At 38.7% G+C, this 19,225-nt stretch overlaps 2 protein-coding genes across 7 annotated transcripts in view; one reads left to right on the forward strand and one right to left on the reverse strand.

Annotated features, from left to right (window-relative positions):
* The window catches only part of LOC149562978 (uncharacterized), a 174,222-nt gene that overhangs the window by 117,322 nt on the left and 37,675 nt on the right, over positions 1 to 19,225 (forward strand). The window lies entirely within an intron of this gene.
* On the reverse strand, positions 10,857 to 12,445 carry LOC149562979 (uncharacterized). Of its 2 annotated transcripts, none has more exons than XM_089826411.1 (3): positions 12,058 to 12,445; positions 11,220 to 11,865; positions 10,857 to 11,097 (listed from the first exon to the last, which is right to left on the reverse strand). In XM_089826411.1, the coding sequence occupies exons 2-3, from the start codon at positions 11,834 to 11,836 to the stop codon at positions 10,857 to 10,859; spliced, it is 858 nt and encodes a 285-aa protein (XP_089682537.1). In that variant the 5' UTR covers positions 11,837 to 11,865; positions 12,058 to 12,445. The 2 variants fall into 2 exon arrangements, with proteins under 2 accessions (XP_089682537.1, XP_089682538.1); XM_089826412.1 differs by having other exon boundaries at positions 11,220 to 11,868.

A 19,225-nucleotide genomic window follows, 5' to 3' on the forward strand; every position in this document is an offset into this window, starting at 1 on the left:
ACTCATAGCGCAACCAGTGACGATTGGAACACAACCGTTCCTGTTGGACTTTGTCGTGATCCCACTGAAGCGGAGAGGATATGATGCTATTCTGGGCCGGGGGTTGTTGATACAAGCCAAGGCAAAACACGATTGGAAGAAAAATACTTTATCACTTGAAAGCAAAGGGCGGAGGTACGTCATCAATCTACACACTCAAATGGTCGAGGAAGAAGCTCTATCATCAGATTTCGAAGAAGAAGAGGATGAAAGGAGGCAGAATATGGAACTAGATCAGGAGGGAGTCCTGAGGTTAGGAGGATTGATAGATGACGATCTGGATTCAGTGAACGGTCTTTACCACTGGCAGATAGAGGACTACGAGCTCTTTCCAAGTTGTAATATGCTAAGGATCGATGAAGGTAAGAAGGAAGAAGGAAATGAATGTCCGAAGGAACACAGAGAAGTTGAAGGAGGAAATGAATGTCCGAAGGAACACAGAGAAGCTGATGGAGGAAATGAATGTTTGAAGGAACATGGAGAAGCCAAAGGAAGAAATGAATTTTCGAAGCAACACAGAGAAGCCGAAGAAAACGCGGATATGACTGAAGCTAAAGGACAAAACATACAATACGAACCCAAAAGAAGGAAAGATTCTACTGTACGACTATGCAGGAAGAAAGTATTACGTCGAACCACAGATCTAGCAGAAAGGTACCGGCGGCAGGGAAGACACACGATACGGTCTGCACAAGCAATAAAGAGGAAGGGTTCAATAAAAGTTGTAGTAGTACAGAGTGAATGTGTTATTGACGGACAGAAGGGGCAGCTGACGGAGTCCATGGTAGCGAGCTTCGGGAACAAACTGGGCGATATGAAGATGACACAGAACAGGCGTAGCAGGCTTCAACTCAGACAGTGGGTGTTGAAGTACGACGACTGGAATGAGATCAAACCAGGCAAGTTCAAAGTTAAGTGGGTTGGGCCGTATCAGATCCGGGAAGTAGGGGACAATGGAGTAATAAAATTATGGACTTTGGATGGACAGGAAGTGCTTCAGGCGATGAATGGCTTGAAGCTGAAGGTATACCACGACTGGAAGACTTCTGCGTCAAGGAATGGCCTTCGAGCGACCCCTTCGTCATTGTAGACCGATGATGCTGACGGTCGAAGGGAAAACTGACTTTGCTATTGGAAAAAAAAAAATGAAAATGAAAAAAAAAGCACCGTACAGATTTTGTCTGCTCACCGTACGGTTTTCACTTGGTTTTTGAGTTGTATGGTTTTTAAGTTGGAAGCTACTGTACGGATTTTGAAAACAAAGCACCGTACGGATTCTTAACTGTTCACCGTACGGTTTTTTGGAGGAAGTGTACGGTTTTTGCATATTATAAAGTTTGAGAATGTACGGCTTTTCTTGTACGGATTCCGTGACAAGTGTACGGATTTTTATGCAGTACAGATTTCATCAGTTTGCATCTGTATGGTGTACGGATTTTGGAAGAAGCTGAAGTGAAGGCAATGTACAGATTTTTCTGGAGCTTGGAACAGTACGGATTTTAATATGTGATGTACGGATTTTATAACAATAATGTAGTGTACGGTTTCTCAAGAGGCTGCTGTACAAATTTTTGGAGGAAGATACTGTACAGATTGTTATAGGCTTGTGTTTCGTAAGGGTTTTCAAGCAAATATATTAAGGTAGCTAGCGTATGGGTTTCCATCAGATATAGTGTACGGATTTTAAAGTTTTTGAGTAGGTAATTTTGTACGGATTTTATAAGTAGAGGAAGGGTCAAGTTACCATAATAAACTCCGAAGGGCATTGTACGGTTTGTTAAAACATTCTCCATCATTCACAGCATACGGATTTTAGAGCCATTTTTCTGTACGGATTTTTTAAGGAAAGCAGCGTACGGAAATTACAATTTGGAATGCGAGGTAATTGTACGGACTTTTCAAGCATATCATTTGTACGGATTTGGATTGCAAGATTATAGATTCTGAAGAGTGGGGTTTTGGCGTGCGGCTTCTATTGCATTCAAACTTGGGAGGACGTTACAGGATATTGCATAAGGAAGGAGTCGATACAGTGGCAGGATGTATGGCGTTGCCCCCTGGACCCCCAGTCATTGCGGATATCAATCGTGGGAGTCTGATCAATTGAGAAGACTTAGAGCTGCTGCAAGCATGGAGTGTCTGTGTACCAGAGGCATTGAGAGTAGGTGTTGGCCGTGAGGTTGTCTTGGTGGATGCGTAGAGAGCTCGGGAGGAGCTCATCATCCAGTTGGAGGCAGTGAGCGACACTTGGTTCAGTGTACTCAGAATTGGAAGGCAGAAAGCGGCACAGGTGGCTATCAGGGTCAGATGTCAAATTGGCTAAGGTGATAGTGTTGAAGACCAGTTAGTCAGTCAATGTATTTTGGTTGTTGATTTGTCTTAGAGATTTTGTAATAGTCGTTAGGAGAAGACTTTTCCTTTTTGGGGGGGATGATGTCGTTGGTAGAAATTATGTATCAGCCGACAGGATCCTTCGGAAAAGTTTTTGTATCAGCCGACGGGTACCTTCGGGAAAGTTCTTGTTATGTAGCCGACGGGAAAATAGTTTGTAGCGGACATAATGTATCTGGCCGATGGATACCTTCGGGAAGGTTCCTCAGAAAGTATTTATAACCCCTTCGGGAAGCATTGTAATCATCATATCAGAACCTAATGTAATATCTTGGCATATGCGAATAATAATAAGAGTTCTGCTGTTCATATTCGTGTCCATTATCTGTGTGCAATTCTTAATTAAGCTATGCGGTAAACAACATGAAAGTTCCATAGTGTATGAACATCGCCATATGAATGGTCCATAGCAAATTTGGATGTGTAAAAAACACAAATTCGACCAAGGTATGTATAGGGAAAGTATATGGAGTGGTTAGATATAGCAAATGAGCAAATGGGTCAAGCTTGGAATGACTCAAAAATGACTAGAATAGCCAAATCCAGGTTTATTTGGAGTAGATTGCATATGCAGACAATGACCTTTAAAATGTGCAAATGAGGAGTAAAGTGTAATGAAGTGGAAACATAACATACTTTAATAGGTATAAGTCATGCTATGTATCCGACAAGCATATGGAAATTATTTTTCAACTCTAGGGCAGCCATATGGTGGTTCATGGAATGCATATTGGTGGGACTTACACTTGCATTCTTATGAGGGGAAAAGAGAGATTTCCTTCTATATTAGAATGAGATTTTATCCTCGACTGCATATGCAAGTAAATGGGACCTTGCATATGCAACTTGAAGAAGAAGACGGAAGAAAAAGAAGAAACAACATATATACAAAAGCATGCAAATTTGACGATGTAAATTGAAAGACTTGCAATTAGAAAAACAAGAAGACCAAAATGCCTTAAGGAAAAATAATAAGGAAGTATGCCCTTTCATCAAGAGGCAAGAGAAGAAGTCCTTTTAAACACTTTTGAAATGTCTGAATGCAATCAAAGAGATTTCTTGGATTTAGAAAGATCGTAAGATGAAGTGCTAAATAGACTTTGAATCTTGACTTGATTCTTGCAAGAGATGAGTCAAAATACGTAGCTTGCCAAGTGTAGGAAGTTAGAGCGAAAAATTGCGTCATTTTAGCAATTGTTTTGACCAAGCAATGTACAAAATGCAAAGAATTTGGAAAATGACGTCCAAAGAATATCAAGTGATTTAAGAGACTGGAATGCAAGCGAGAAAGGATAGGAAATGCTTTCAAATTTACCCTGATCCAAACACTTGCTGTTTTAATGGTGCAAATTGCTCAAAAATAGGGCATTTTTTAGCAGAAACATGCCCTAGATGGGTTGAGAGATAAAGAAAACACTCAACAAATGTAATGTCCTTGTAATAAAATAAATGTATTTAATTAAACCTTGTTGATGGGCCGATTGATTTAATATATCTCGGACCCATTTTTAATTTAATTGTTTCCATAGGTAGTTTGGCCGTCAGCTATCTTTGTACACCCTCAGAAGGTTTTTCTAGATGGGTATTTAAGCACGGCTTGTAGGTAGTAGTAAGGTATGCAATTTTGGATTATTTTCTCTGTACTGTGAATTCCTATTAGAGTTCTCTATTGTTCGCCATTTCAGAAGTGAAAGACCTTCCTTATTTGGCTTTCCGGTTTTGGTGGGCTTCAACTCTCACCCTATTTTGTTCTGCATTACTTGCTCAGATCTGGAAAATCTGTGCACCATCTTTGTTTTAGATTCATTTATATATATAGTTATATATCTTTGGGTTCCATTGCTCTAGCATTAATTGTTTGGCAAATACATGTTCTGGCATCTTGTCGTAACTCATACTACATTCACTATTTGGCTTCTGCATACCCCGTGGCATAACATAACATATCATACAACCTCCAGAAGCAAATGTATGACCTCCAAAAGAAACCGTACGACCTCCAAGTAGAAACTGTACGGCCTCTAGAAGCAACCATACGGCCTCCAAGTAGAAACTGTACGGTCTCTAGAATCAACAGTACAACCTCCAGAAGCAATTGTATGACCTCCAAATAGAAACCATACAGCCTCTAGAAGCAACAGTACGGCCTCCAAGAAGCAACCGTACAACCTCCAAGTAGAAATTGTACGGCCTCCAGAAGCAACTGTACAGCCTCCACGAAGCAACAGTACGACCTCCAAGTAGAAACTATACGGTCTCTAGAAGCAACCGTACGGCCTCCAAGTAGAAATTGTACGACCTCCAGAAGCAACCATATGGCCTCTAAGAAGCAACTGTACGACCTCCAAGTAGAAACTGTATGGCCTCCATAAGCAATCGTATGGCCTCCAAGAAGCAACTGTACGACCTCCAAGTAGAAATCGTACGACCTCCAGAAGCAACCGTACGACCTCCAAGAAGCAACTGTACGACCTCTAGAAAATTATTTTGGCGTACACTTGAAACGAAATATTACAATGGTATCGAGCTTTTGATTCTGCCAACCTGTGGAAGTGAATGGAAGTTTATACTTGAAGGAGAAGGCAAAATAACCTCATTGCTAGAATGGCAGATCATCAAGATCTTACGAGAAAACTCATGAATCTTTCAAAAGAGCTCAATAGAAACCAAATACAAATCAACGAAACCCAAAGGCTGATGTAGGAAACACTACAAAAATTATCCGAGGGAAAGACGACAGGAGAACAAAATGGGCATATCAATGGCTCGATTTTAGGAAGGGCAAACTTTCAACCCTCTTGCTCTCAACCCTCGATACTCATCTTCCTTCCAAGGACAAAAGCACCACGCAAAGAAAGAAAACCCACTTTTCAGGAAATGCAAGAAAAACTTCGTGAAGATTGGTAGAACACGAATATGTAAGGTGATATATCTTACAGAGACTATGTTGATCTAAGAATGAGATATTCTGGTAGGGGAAATCGTGGTTATTGTAATGATGATCTCAGGAGAAAGATCGGAAAGGTAAACTTGTCATCTTTTGATGGATTTGGAGCCATTATCGCATAGTCATGGGTTCTAAAGGTAGATACCTATTTCCAACTCAATCCGATGCTTGAAGAGGAAGCAATCAAGTTTGCAACACTTCATCTCGAAAGAGTGGCGCATGAGTGGTGGCATCATGGATTGGTCACTCTTGGTCACGACCAAGTAACCTTTTATGTCAAGTTCACTAAGAGGCTGATTGACCATTTTGATGCGAAGGATCCTGAGCTAAACTTTAAAGATCTAGCTTAGCTAAAGCAAACGGGCACGGTAGACAACTACATCACTGAATTCCAAAGGTTGTCAGTGTTAGTCACAAACATCTTTGAAAGACGTCGAATTGTGTCATTCATGGATGGGCTGAGAGAACCTTTGAGAGGCAGGATCAAAGGGTTCAACCCGTGTGCACTCAGCGAAGTTATTAAGAAGGTGTGTGACATGGCCACATCTTCCTTCAAAACTCACGTAGCTACACCGACACCAACTCCACAAGAAGACAAAGACAAGGAGCTAATTCAAAAAAAACTTCAATTTGATGAAGATTTGCGCCAAGAGCTCCGGGGGAAAAAGCTCTGTTTCATGTACAAAGAACCATGGGGACCTGGTCATCGCTGCCTTGGGAAGGGAAAGATTTATTACATTGAGGTGATGGCTGATGACGACGAAGGACAAATACTTGCAACGACTGATGAAGAAATTATCCAACAAGAGAGAATAAATGCCCTGATACAAAAATGGGGTTCCATTGCTACCCTCACTACAGGGACTTTAAGTGGTATCTTCAAGTTTCGTGACACACTTCACGGAAAATGAGTCCCAATCATGATTGATAGTGGTGCCACACTCAATTTCATCAATTCAACTTTGGTCACTATTAAAGGCCCGTGCGTAGTTAAGCATGGAGGATTTGAGGTTAAGGTTGCAAGAGGAACCTTGTTACCTTGCACTCATGTGATCCCATGGCTGCAAATTTCCATGGTAAACTATACCGTGACAGATGATTTCTTTGTCATAGATTTGGTTGATACTGATATCATATTGGGCATCTAGTGGTTGGAAACTCTTGACTAGTACCCCAAAGTTACAAAAGGATGGACTTTTCATTCAAGGCGGATGGCAAGAAGGTGCTGTTAAAAGGAATGTCAAATAAAGGATCGAGGGAAGTCACAACCAAGAAGATGGAGGCTATTTTTAAACATGATTTGATCCCAGACGTTGCAAGTAAAAACATGACAATCAACACGTTACCTCATTCCTTGGATAATTGGCGGGCTTGTCTATTGGTCGAGTACTCCAAGAACACTTTTGCATGTTAGTTGATGGATGGCTATGTACGTGATGAAAGATACAAAATTATTGATGACATTATTTACTTTGGCGGGAAGATCTACTTAGTACTTGACTCGGGATTGAAGAAGCTGATTACATAAGGTTTCCTACAAGCAGATTTGCATCTGCTTGAGGACAAGCAAATTTTGGGATGGGAGGACTGTAATGTCCCCATCATAAAATAAATGTATTTATTTAAACCTTGTTAATGGGCCAACTAATTTAATATATCTTAGACCCATTTTTAATTTAATTCCTTCCATAAGTAGTTTGGCCGTCAGCTATCTTTGTACACCCTTAGAAGATTTTTTTCGATGGGTATTTAGGCACGGCTTGTAGGTAGTAGTTAGGTATGCAATTTTGGATTATTTTCTTTGTATTACGAATTCCTGTTGGAGTTCTCTGTTATTCGCCATTTTGGAAGTGAAAGACCTTCCCTATTTGGCTTTTCGGTTTTGGTGGGCTTCAACCCTCATCCTATTCCGTTCTGTATTACTTGCTCGGATCTGGCAAATCCGTGCACCATCTTTGTTATAGATTCATTTATATATATATATATATATAGTTACATATCTTTGGGCTTCGTTGCTCTAGCATTAATTGTTTGGCAAATACATGTTCTAGCATCGTGTCGTAACTCATTCTGCATTCACTGTGTGGCTCCTGCATGCCTTGTGGCATAACAAAATTTACAGAACATACCGTACGGCCTCTAGAAGCAAACGTACAGCTTCCAAAAGCAACCGTACGACCTCAAAGTAGAAATCGTACGACCTCTAGAAGCAACTGTACAATGTCCAAGTAGAAACCGTATGGCCTCTAGAAGCAATTGTACAACCTCCAAGTAGAAACCGTACGACCTCCAAAAGCAACTGTATGACCTCCAAGAAGCTATCATATGGCCTCCAAAAAATTATTTTGGCGTACATCTGGAACAAAATATTACAACAAACTCCTTTGAGTAGCCTAATGTGTTCGTTGGGTGATTTTAGGCAAAAACCACTCATAGATCATTAAAAACAACCAAGAAGTGCTCAAGATATGAGCATTTGAAGGCTGGAAAACCTGCTTTTTGGAGAAAAATGCCCCAAAAAGTGAAGTTTTGAGAGCCAAATACACGTGTTTTTGGACTAAAAATTGCCACTTCGAGGTGTTTGATAAAAGAACCTCATATTATGAAGTAAAACACACTTTTTTATTGCATTTACATGTTTTGAAAACATATAGAATGGCTGAAAAAATCACCACCATGAGCTTTTGATTAATAACTTAGTGCCAAACACACTTTCAGGAGGCATTTACATGTTTTAAAATGCATGTAATTGGGCTATAAATCTCCACTTTTCCTTATTGGACTTTAAAGACACAAAAACATGTTCTAAATTGCATGTATTTGGGACAAAAATCGCCACCATGCTTTAGTGGAAATATAAGTCATTAAAAACAAATTTTTCATGGCCATTTACATTTATTTTAAAAATATGCAGTTGGGCTAAAAATCGTCATTTTAGCTTGGTGAGGTTTTTAAAACATGAAAACACATTTTAAAATGTATGTAGTTGGTGCTAAAAATTGCCACTTTGGCTTAGGCTAAGTGAAATGGGTTTTTAATTATTACATACCAAAGTAACAAGAATCGGAATCGGATCGGAATCGGCAAGGCCGAATCGAATCGTGAATCGGCAATGAATCGGCAAATTTGAAAAAGCCCTTTAAATTTAAAGATTTTAACAATTTAAAACTTATTTCATGCACCCTTTATTGAATATAACTTAAACACACTATAACATCATTAAATAGAAGTTAAAACTTAACATACATAAACATGGAACATAAAATCCATCACATATGTAACTATGTTATCTAAAATGTAAATTGTAGGCTAGCTGAAGTAAATAGAAATCAAATGATCACAATGATTTAAATCATAGAATGTATGTAAGATGATCCATAAGACATCAAATCATAAATGTATGTAAGAATCTAAGATGAAGATCCATGAAAGTTTGAAACATATGTCTATCAATGATTCAGTATCAATATCTGTAAACAAAATATAAAAACAAGGCTCCAGCTCAAGCCTCAGACTCATAGTCATCATCATCATCCTCAACATCATCCTGAAGCTCGGCTGCAGCCTCAGCCTCAGCCTCTGAGTATCCAGTCTGCCTAGTAGCAAGGCGTCTAATGTAGGTCCTAGAGGACTGCTGAGCCATATCTCCCGCATGTAAGATGGGCTCATGAACGTCGCTAGGGCCTGTGCCTGTGCGTGCACGTGTGCGTCTACCAATGCCTGAAGAACGTGCTCTAGCTGCCTCAGCCTCTGTATCCACCTGGTCAACCCACACACGGTCTTCCTCAGTGAAGACTGGATCCACAACCTCTGTGAGCCACTCTGATTCTGGATCAATCTCCTCCAGAATGATTGGAGAGGAGTCAGTGCCCAAAATCTGTCTGATCCTAAGACAGAGGTTGTAATGAACAAAGACAATATCATTCAACTTCTGCACTGTCAACCTGTTTCTCCTCTTCGAATGGATGTGCTCGAACATGGACCAACTGCGCTCACATCCAGAAGCGCTGCTTGGCTGACTCAGAATACGAATGACAATTTTTTGAAGTTTTGGGGTTGTGGCGCCAAACATTTGCCACCATCTATCTGCAATAAGGGAAAAATTGAAAATAGAAACAATTAGTCTCATTTACAAATTACAAGTTAACTCTAAAATTACATAATCAACTTTAAGATTAGAATCTAGATTCATGAACATTGAATATATTATTTAATTTTTACCTGGCTGTAGTGTTGTCTGAGCATTTATGGCCATCCTGCCAGAGAAAAGTGGCCCCTCTTTATTGTTGAATTGGTCTAGCTCAACAATCGCAGTAGCGCTATCTTCATCGCTACTCAACCTCTGAATCACTGTGTATAAGCCAGTGAGAACCTCTGCATCCACCTTGAACTCAGGACGGAAACGATATGCCGGATTCAGAAAGTAAGCTGCTGCATGGATGGGTCGATGGAGCTGATTCTGCCATCTCCTATCGATGATGTCCCAAATAGGGCCATACCTCTCCTGCACTCCTGCATATTGGGCTCTGATGGCCTCCTTGGCCCTATCCATGCCCTCATAAATGTAGCCCGTAGAGGGCTTCTCCCCATCAGTAGTTCGTAGCAAAGCTACAAGGGGCTCAGTGACCTACATATAAAGTAAAACAAAAAACTTGAGTCAAAACTTAAATATAAAATAATATAACTTAAAGTAAAAGTAAAATACTAAATGTTAAATTGCAATAAATTTACCTGCAGGATTTCTCTAGCGGGTTTCCAAAAACCATCCTCATCAAATATGCAATCCACCACATCTATCCCTACAGTGGTCGTAGCATAGGAAGAGGAAATCCACTCCCGCCCAACAAACATGCTCCTCAATTCATCCCTTGATGTCAACAAGGACTGCAAGGTGATGAAATTCGAGGCAAACCTCGTGATACCTGGGCGAGCTAACTCTTTGCCTTCTGTGCACTTCCTCATTGTGCTAAGGACAAATGAATGATTATAAATGAATTTGCATATGTTTTTTGCCCTTTCCACACATGACTTGACAAACTCAAGTTTGCCAATTTCCTCCAACATGAGGTCAATGCAATGTGCCGCACAAGGGGACCAAAATATGGTGGGGTGCCTCTCCATCAAAAGTTTACCTACAACAATTTTAAGTCAATTAGAAATTCAAATTTCAAAATTCAAATAAATTTATTTTCAAAACTTGAAAAGTTAAAAGTTTACCTGCAGCAACATAACTTGCTACATTATCCGTCACCACCTAGATCACATTTTGTTCTCCCACCTCTACTATGACTTCCTCAATAGCCTCACATAAGTATGTGCCATTTTTTACATGTGCGGAAGCATCAATGGATTTGATGAACATGGTATATCCTACAAGTAACAAAACAACGAATTAGAATATTAAAATTAAATGGATCATCAACAAATTAGCATTCAACAAATCAAAATTTACAATTATGTATGTAGGAAAGTAGAATGATCAATTACCTCCACAGGATACAAGAAAATTGAGGAGTGTTCTATTCCTCCTATCTCTCCAACCATTGGTCATGATGGTGCAACCCTTTGCAATCCACTCCTTTCGGTTCTCCTCGAGCTCAGCCCTCATGTCCTCTACCATCTCATCCAAGAGGTATCCGCTCAACTCAGCCTCAGTTGGGGCTTTAAACCCCGGACCACAAATAGCAACCGCGTCTATCATGTTCTGCCAATAAGGAGCCCTGTCACAAATAAAAATTTAGATGTCAAAGACTCAAATTATAAAACAAGTAAATATAATTAAAGTTTTACTTTTACTTTTAATTTTAACTTTAAAGAAAACAACGAAAAAATAATCAATTACCTGGCTGCAATAAATGGAATGTTGCAAAAGTACCAAAATTTGCATATCTCCTTTCTGGCAGCATCATGAATTTCCTTGTTCAAACCCATGCCCTCAAGCGTGGGTTGGGAACCAGGAGTAGTGCGGGGCACAAAGTAACTATCTATTCTGTTTTTCCGCACTGTAGGCTGCAATAGGTTGGTGTGGGACTTTGTCTTAGTATGTGACCGACTAGCACTAGCACGAGCAGAAGAACTAGGATAAAAAGGAGGCCTAGAAGAACCCTCTCCAACACAACCTATAGATGCAGAAGCTGATGCAGATGCAGATGTGGGTGCGGCTGCAGATGCGGATGTGGGAACATGGGAGCCAATACCCCTTAACCCTTCAAGTTGCATTTTCCTATTGGCTTTGTCTTTTTCAATTTTTTCTAATGCCATTAAGCAAGTGCGTTTTGCCTCAGGAGTTTGGTGAGTGCAAATTGTAACATCGTGTCCTGGTATAGCAGCAATGTGGTATTTCAATCTATAAATACCCCCAGAAGTTATTTTTTCTTTACAAAAAATACATTTTGTTTGATATTTGGTTCTTCCAGGAAACTCTTCGTTATATTTCCAACATTCATCTTTTCTACCCATTGCGAATTTGCAAAAAATGAAAGCAAAGGCTGCTGCAATAAAAATTTATATGTAAAATATCAAAGTTTGAAGGTAATAAAAGCTACAAAACAACAAACCCTAGTTTGCAACTTAGTAAAAATAAAAAACATTCAAAATCTAAACTAAAAATCTTGAAAACTATAAAAATTTAACAAAAAATGCATAATACACTAACATGCAAAGAAAAAAAGAGCACTTACCTCTTGCAAATGAGTTGAGGAGTGTTGAGATTGGCTCCCTAATGCTCCCAATGCAATTGATGGCCTCCCCAAATGGATTGCTGATCTCTTTTGTGCTCTTTCTTCTTGCCGGTTAGAAACCTATGGCTTTTCTTTTCTCTTCTTCTCTCTCACTTTTCCTCTCTTCTACTCATGTTAAACAAATAGAAGGCCCTTTAGGGTTATAACAAAGAGAATAGGTCAAAAACAAAGTTAAAAAAACAAGCAATTTTTTTAAATTTTACAACTCTATACTTTATTGGCCGCGGGCGATTCATGCCGATTTTTCCAGGCGATTCATGCGATTTTTTGGACGAATTGCCTGAATCGGCGATTTAGGCGATTCACCTGAAGAAATCGGCAATGGCGATTTCCGACTCCAAAAAAATCGCCATTGTTGAATCTAATCGCTGAATCGCCGATTCAGGTGATTTTATGGTGATTCTCGTTACTCTGTTACATACACAATTGGGTCCAAAATCACCACTCTTGTCGAAGTTAACTAAGAACTCACTTTAGACATGCATAGAACTCACTTTAGACATGCATTTAGATGTTATAAAAACATGCTATTTGAGTTTAAAAAATCCAATAACTGGTAATTTTAAAAGATATGCAATCGGTTAGAAAATCCCCATTTAAATGCATTAATATAATTAAAATAAACTTATACATGCAACAATATATCTAAATGGGTGAGATTTTCCCACTTACATTAATTAAATAAGTTTAAAATATGTAAATACATATTTAAAACCCACTTAACACATTAAAATGTGTTATTGCATATAAAACATCCATTTAATTTAATGCTGGGACTTATAATGTATTGGGAGTGGATTTTCATGAAGTATTTTGCATCTGGATGTATGCAATATGTAATAAAAATCCCACTTTTATGCACTTAAGTTCTCATGTATTTATAGTTAATATGCGAATAGTTTTTAATAAAGTAATAATGAAAAATAATCTTGAAATAGGCTATTTTCATAAAACATAAAAAACTATGGTCAAATCAATTGAGAATGAGTTTAAATTAAAAAATGGACCACAAAATCCACTTTACACGTTGAATATAATTTAGTATCGTGCAATTACCAATAAAAAACCCACTTTTATGAGGTTTTTAATAAAAATATGCAGTTGACTTGAAAAACCCCACTTTTTCCCTTAGAACTTGAACTAGAGAACTCCGATTTGAACCTAAGTTAGCTCGAATCGAGCGAAATTCCAAATGCTATTCACCTAAGGCAAAAACAAAAGCAAAAATTGTTTACAACATAGAGAAAAATAAAGAAAAGATGTGAAAGCTTACGAAAAATCAAGTGTTTGCAGTGCAAGAAGAAAAACTCTTACCGACAAACAATTGGGGAAAATCTTGACGAAAAATCTTCAAAAAAACACATAGACAAGACTACACAAAGAACAATTCAAAGATAATGAATTGTTTTCATGATGCCTCATCAATGCGTTAAAACAAAGAGGATGCGCCTACAAATCCATGAGAAAATTCCATAGGGTTGCCTCAATTTCATGATGTCAAAATTGAGGACAACAGTGAACACAAGTATAGAGATCTCATCTAATACAAATTTTAAGAAGCCTACTATAGTTTATTTACTGATGAACTAGAATTACAGCAGTAGTTTTAACTCAGATTTGACAACCATAGTAATACTTTTGAATAAATGCTGTGCTTATTTTCTTACAAACCAAAACAGTGAGTTGAGTTGCACACCAGAATGACTTCAAACTCTCTCCTTCGGCAAGTGTGAATCACCAAAATATAGCCGCAGACTTTCTAGGATTTGGCTTGATCTTAGCTTTACTCCTAGTCCTAGTACGATATGATCCTAGGGCACATGAAGAAGCATCTTAAATGATGCCGTAATAGATTAGGTATCAAATAAGCCCAATTGTAAGGCCATTGACTTGTATGATGAGATAAACCAACAAAGTCAAATCTGTTCAAAGGGTCCCTAGATGGTAGGAGAATGGTTAAATAAGGTGTTTTTCTAGTTTTGAGCCCAATATAGATCATTGGAATCAATTTGGACAAGAAAATGTCAAATATTTGCAAAGATATAAAAAATGCAAAAAGTTGCTCAACAACTTTTGCAGCAATTTGTCAAAGAATTGTCAAGTCTGGCAAATGGCTCCAAACTACCTTTCCAACGGTCACAACCTTTCAAATTTGGTTGCAATTGGTTGGAACATACAAGGAAAGATGAATCCATCGTTGGAGAGTGGGAGTTGATGTAACAAGTTTTTGGCTAGCAAAATACAAAGAAAGTTTAGAGTTTCTCATAAATTGACTATGATCAATGTATTCTTGTTTAATGGTGGATTGATCTTAATTGCTTGATAGTTTGAATTGACGCTAGAATGAATATAGGATCTCCTTGGCTGATTAGATTGCAATTTTGAAGAGTTTGGAGTGCATATAAATCAAATTTTCTTAGACTAGTTCCAAACCCTCACTTAGTCAAAGCTTTTGCAAAGATTGATTATTTTTTCCTGCAATTCCACCATGGGAATTTATGGCCACCTGGGGGATGCAAGAAGAAGACATGTACTTTATGATTCTAGAAAATAGGCCTGGGGAAGATGTGGCATGCGAAAGAACTTTCAACCCTAGCCGAGCATTTTGTATGTGACCGACCTTATTTTATTGAAATTGTTGAACTACCCAAAGAAACGAGTGGATCTGCCTTGAAGAATGGTTGGAATGTTGTAAATGAAGTCTCCTAAAGATGATTATGAAGTTAGATTGATGAGATCATGCTTGATAAGTGGAGTTCCTTTGTAGAAGCATTCAATTAGTCCTATTAGACCAATACACCTAGTGTAGAGTTGGGTAGTGATAAAGATGTAGAGACTAGGACTTCGAAATCTTATAGAGGAGGAAAAAGGGTATTCAAAAATATCTTTTGTTTTCCAAGTCATTTGGAAGTTTGTGGAGTTATCCCTCATTTTCTCAATTGGTAGAGCTAATAGGATAACTAGGCCTTATTATGAAAACTAGTCCAAAGTGATGACATAACCCTTAAGGGCGTTGAAAGGCTTTGAAACCTAGGAGATAGGTTAAGTAAAGACTCTTGGATAAACTCTTGATGCCAAAGAGTCATTCTGACCAAAGTTGAGGTATTGAACTTAAGAAGAGCAAATTCATGGAAAGAAGATCTAATGGTTCTTGTCACACAATTGTTGCCAAGTGTGAATTTTCTAAGTTAGGTAAGGTCTATAGTAGTGTAGGGTGATTGGTTAGCCTAGTGTAAACAAAACTAACCCACTTTGCATTAGATTTGGTATCAAACCAAAGGAGTACCCTTTGGGAAGAGGTATTGTTTAGGTCAAGTGAATGTAATATTCCTGTCATAAAATAGATTATTAATCAAACTATTGTTAATGGGCCAATTGATTTAATATATCTCGGACCCATTTTTGTTTTGTTTTCGTAGTTTGTGTTTCTGTTGGCTATCTTTGTCCACCTGTTGTCGATAAATTCTATAGTGTAGCCGACGGGTAGAATAGTATCGAAACGGACGTGTGACGCTTGAGTCGCCCCTTTGGGAAGGTATATGTACACCATCCAGAATGGAATTGTAATCATTGTTGTAATCATTGTATTCAGATTGTAAGCATTGAGTGCATATTGCATATATGAATAAAGTATCTGTTCTGTGTTATATCTTATTATACTACATGCGTTAAAGTATCTTTACCTTGTACGGTAAACAACACCCTCAGAAAGTTTTCCCTGATGGGTATTTAAGCACGACTTGTAGGTAGTCTTTATGTATGTAATTTGGATTATTTCTTTGTATTGCAAATTCTCGTTGGGATTCTCTGTTGTTTGCCATTTCGGAAGTGAAAGATCTTCCCTACTTAGCTATTTTTCGGTTTCAGTGGGATTCAACCCTCACCCTATTCCGTCACCTGTAATACTTTGCTTGGATTTGGCAAGTCAGAGCACCATCTTTTGACAAATCTAATTGAAGATTATTTGTCTTCTAATCTCCACTTTGTTTGATTCTATCTTATGAATTTGGCTCTCTGTGTTATTGCATGTCTAAGCACTTCCTCTCTACCAGAACACCATCCACTTCTCCCAACACATAGTTCATCGATCTATGTGGCTACATTGCCCTACTATACGGCCAACGTCCCAACTCCCTCATTCCATCACCGTAAGGCCATTGGGCCTTCACCTTTTTGCTACCGTATGACCAATATTGGTCATCACACCGTATTGCTACTTGACTCTACACTGTACGACCAGCAGTACGACTGCTTGTTGGACATCATACCTTGTACAACCCTTTCTAGCCTTCACACCGTACGACTCCTTGGTCACCGTACAACCAAAGGTATTCACCACACCTCACTCTCCCACCCTCACCGTACGACAAAACTGTAGCCTCACACTATACCACCCGACCTCTCATTTTGCCCATACTTTGGTCAAAACACCTAGCCGTACTACCCTTCAGAATACCATACTTGTTCCATCTAACTGACATTGTGCAGGAGAAAGGATTTTTTGAAAGTAGTTGTAGGAACAAAACATTTCAGTGAAGAAGTAGAAGAAGAGGCTGCAGAGATGCCTCCCAAGATGTTGCTTGAATTAAGAGAGGTGAAGAATGTGTCTTTGCATGAAATGGAGACAAGGAGGAAGAGCAAATCCATGAGCATGAGGAAGAAGAGGAAGAAACCCCTGTGGACTAGAGACATTTCCTCAAAATTTTGAAATCCATGGAGTAACCATGGATGGGAAACTTGATCTACCAACCTATGATGGGAAGTTTGATCTTGATGGAGCACTGGACTAGATAGAGTTCTTGAAGAGTTTCTTTGAATGCGAAGTTATACGTGACAATCAAAAAGTATAGATAGCATAATCAAAATTAAGGGGGTCTGCCCGCACATGGTGGAATTTCATCCAAGCAGAAAGGGTGAAAGAAGGAAGAAGAGAAATAAGCTCATGGAAGACAATGTCTGCAAAAATAAGAGAAATCTATGTCCTTGAAGATTATGAAGCTGAACTTGATAGAAGGCAAAACCTAAGGCAAAATGATATGGATGTGGGCACATACATAGAGGAGTTTCAAAAATTGAGTATGAAGTCTAAAGTAGTTGAGAGAGAAGATGTGAAGCTGGCCAAATATTTGAATGCCTAAAGATGAGCATTTAGGATTAGTTACATCTTTGGAATCTTGATTCCATTCACAAATGTTTTTAATTGGCATTGAAAGTGGAAGAGAAGTAGAAAAGAAGACATGAACAGAATGATAGGGGTAGAGGAGGTAGATATTTCAGAGAAAGAGGCAACTCTTATGGCAGAGGACAATCCCTAGACCACAAGGAGAAATAGATCAGAGTAATCCCTTTGGAGAAGGCCTCTAGAGGAGAACATAACAGATGTAGAAGATAGAATGAAAGAGGTAGATTTGGAGGAAGACATTCAAGGTGACCAAAATGTTTTAATTGTAATCAAGAGGGTGACATTGCACCTAGTTGTTGTGAGAGGACAAGGTTGAATTCCCATGCAGATAGAACTCATTTGGTCCAAGACACAAATGCTCAAAGTGTGAACTCTCCTGATGCCTATGGACTACCAGAGAAAGGAGACATGCTCATAATAAGGAGGGCACTATTGAAGATTCCCACATCAGTTGAACCACAACAAAGGAAGAGTATGTTTAGAAACAACTACAAATCAGGAGGTAAAGTATGTAGTTATTATTGACTTAGGTTCTACAGAAAATTTAGTATCTTTGGAAATGGTAGAGAAATTGAAACTAAAGAGGGTTCCTTATCCTTTCCCTTACACAGTTTCATGGTTGACAAAAGGGCAATATAGTGTTGTAGGAGAACAGTCTTGGGTTGAATTTCAGCTTGGGTCTTACAAAGATAAGATTTTGTGTGATGTTGTTGACATGGATGCTTGCCACCTTCCTGGAAGGCCTTGGCAATATGATAGGAAGTCTCATCATGATGGTGAGAAGAATACATATTCAATCAAGAAAGATGATCAGGTGATTGAGTTATTACCCCTAGAGGAGGATGGATTGCTAAAATCCTGGCCATGGAAGGAAAGGAGTTCCTTAAAATGATCCAAGAGGAGGAAAGACCTTGTTTTGCCATTGTTCCAATTCCTAGTCAGTGGGAAGAGCCTGCTGCAGTAAAGAAATCAGACAAAGCAAAGAGGGAAATGCCTAAGAAGGTGAAGGAGATCGTTGACAGATACAAGAATGTTATTGCACATGGGATGCCAAAGAGCCTACCCACAATCAGAGTTATGAGCCATTGCATTGACCATATATGGAAGCAACATTACCAAATAAGGCTGCTTACAAAATGACCCCACAACAGAATCAGGAAGTGGCTTGATGCAGGATTGGTAGGCAAAATTCTAAGCCCTTGTGCAGCTCCTGCTGTTTTGGCAGCAAAGAACGAGGATACATGGAGGCTATGCATTGATTCCAGGGCCATCAATAAGGTAACTATAAGGTACAAATTTCCAATGCCTATGATAGAAAACTTACTTGACTTACTTGATTGTCTAGGAGGTGCTAAATGTTTTTCAAAAACATATCTTAAAAGTGGATATCATCAAATAAGAACTAGGGAAGGTGACAAGTGGAAGAGACTGCCTTTAAAACCAATGAAGGCCTTTATGAGTAGAAGGTAATGCCATTTGGGCTATTAAATGCCCCTAGCACTTTCATGAGATTGATGAATGAAGTGCTTAAGGACTTCACAAGTAAGTTTGTAATAGTATATCTTGATGACATCCTGATCGGTAGTAAGACGAGAATAACACATAATGTATCTAGACATGGTTTTGAGGAGATTGAATGAAGAACACCTAATTATAAACATGGACAAGTGTGTGTTTATACAGGAAAAACTAACTTACCTTGGTTTATTGATTTCAAATGGCACCTTGAAGATGGATCCAAAAGAGGTGTCATCTTGTCATGGCCAAACCCTAGAAATATTGAAGACGTAAGAAGCTTTCATGGCTTGTCAACTTTTTACAGAAAATTTATAAAGAATCTTAGTCAAATCTGTGCTCCTATGTTGGAGACAATAAAAGGGGGTTAAAAATGTAATTTTTCATGGATTGATGCAGCAGATGAAGCTT

The sequence above is a fragment of the Cupressus sempervirens genome, chromosome 4 (genome assembly GCF_028749045.1).
Source record: "Cupressus sempervirens isolate cs-2001-9-10 chromosome 4, ASM2874904v1, whole genome shotgun sequence".
NCBI classification, from domain to species: domain Eukaryota; kingdom Viridiplantae; phylum Streptophyta; class Pinopsida; order Cupressales; family Cupressaceae; genus Cupressus; species Cupressus sempervirens.

Excerpts from the sequence above, each read along its gene's own strand:
- LOC149562979 (XM_089826411.1), bottom strand. The coding sequence starts at position 11,836 with ATGGGTAGAAAAGATGAATGTTGGAAATATAACGAAGAGTTTCCTGGA. Across the intron at positions 11,098-11,219 it reads ATTCCATTTATTGCAGCCAG|GGCTCCTTATTGGCAGAACA; the intron begins GTAATTGATTAT and ends TATTTGTGACAG.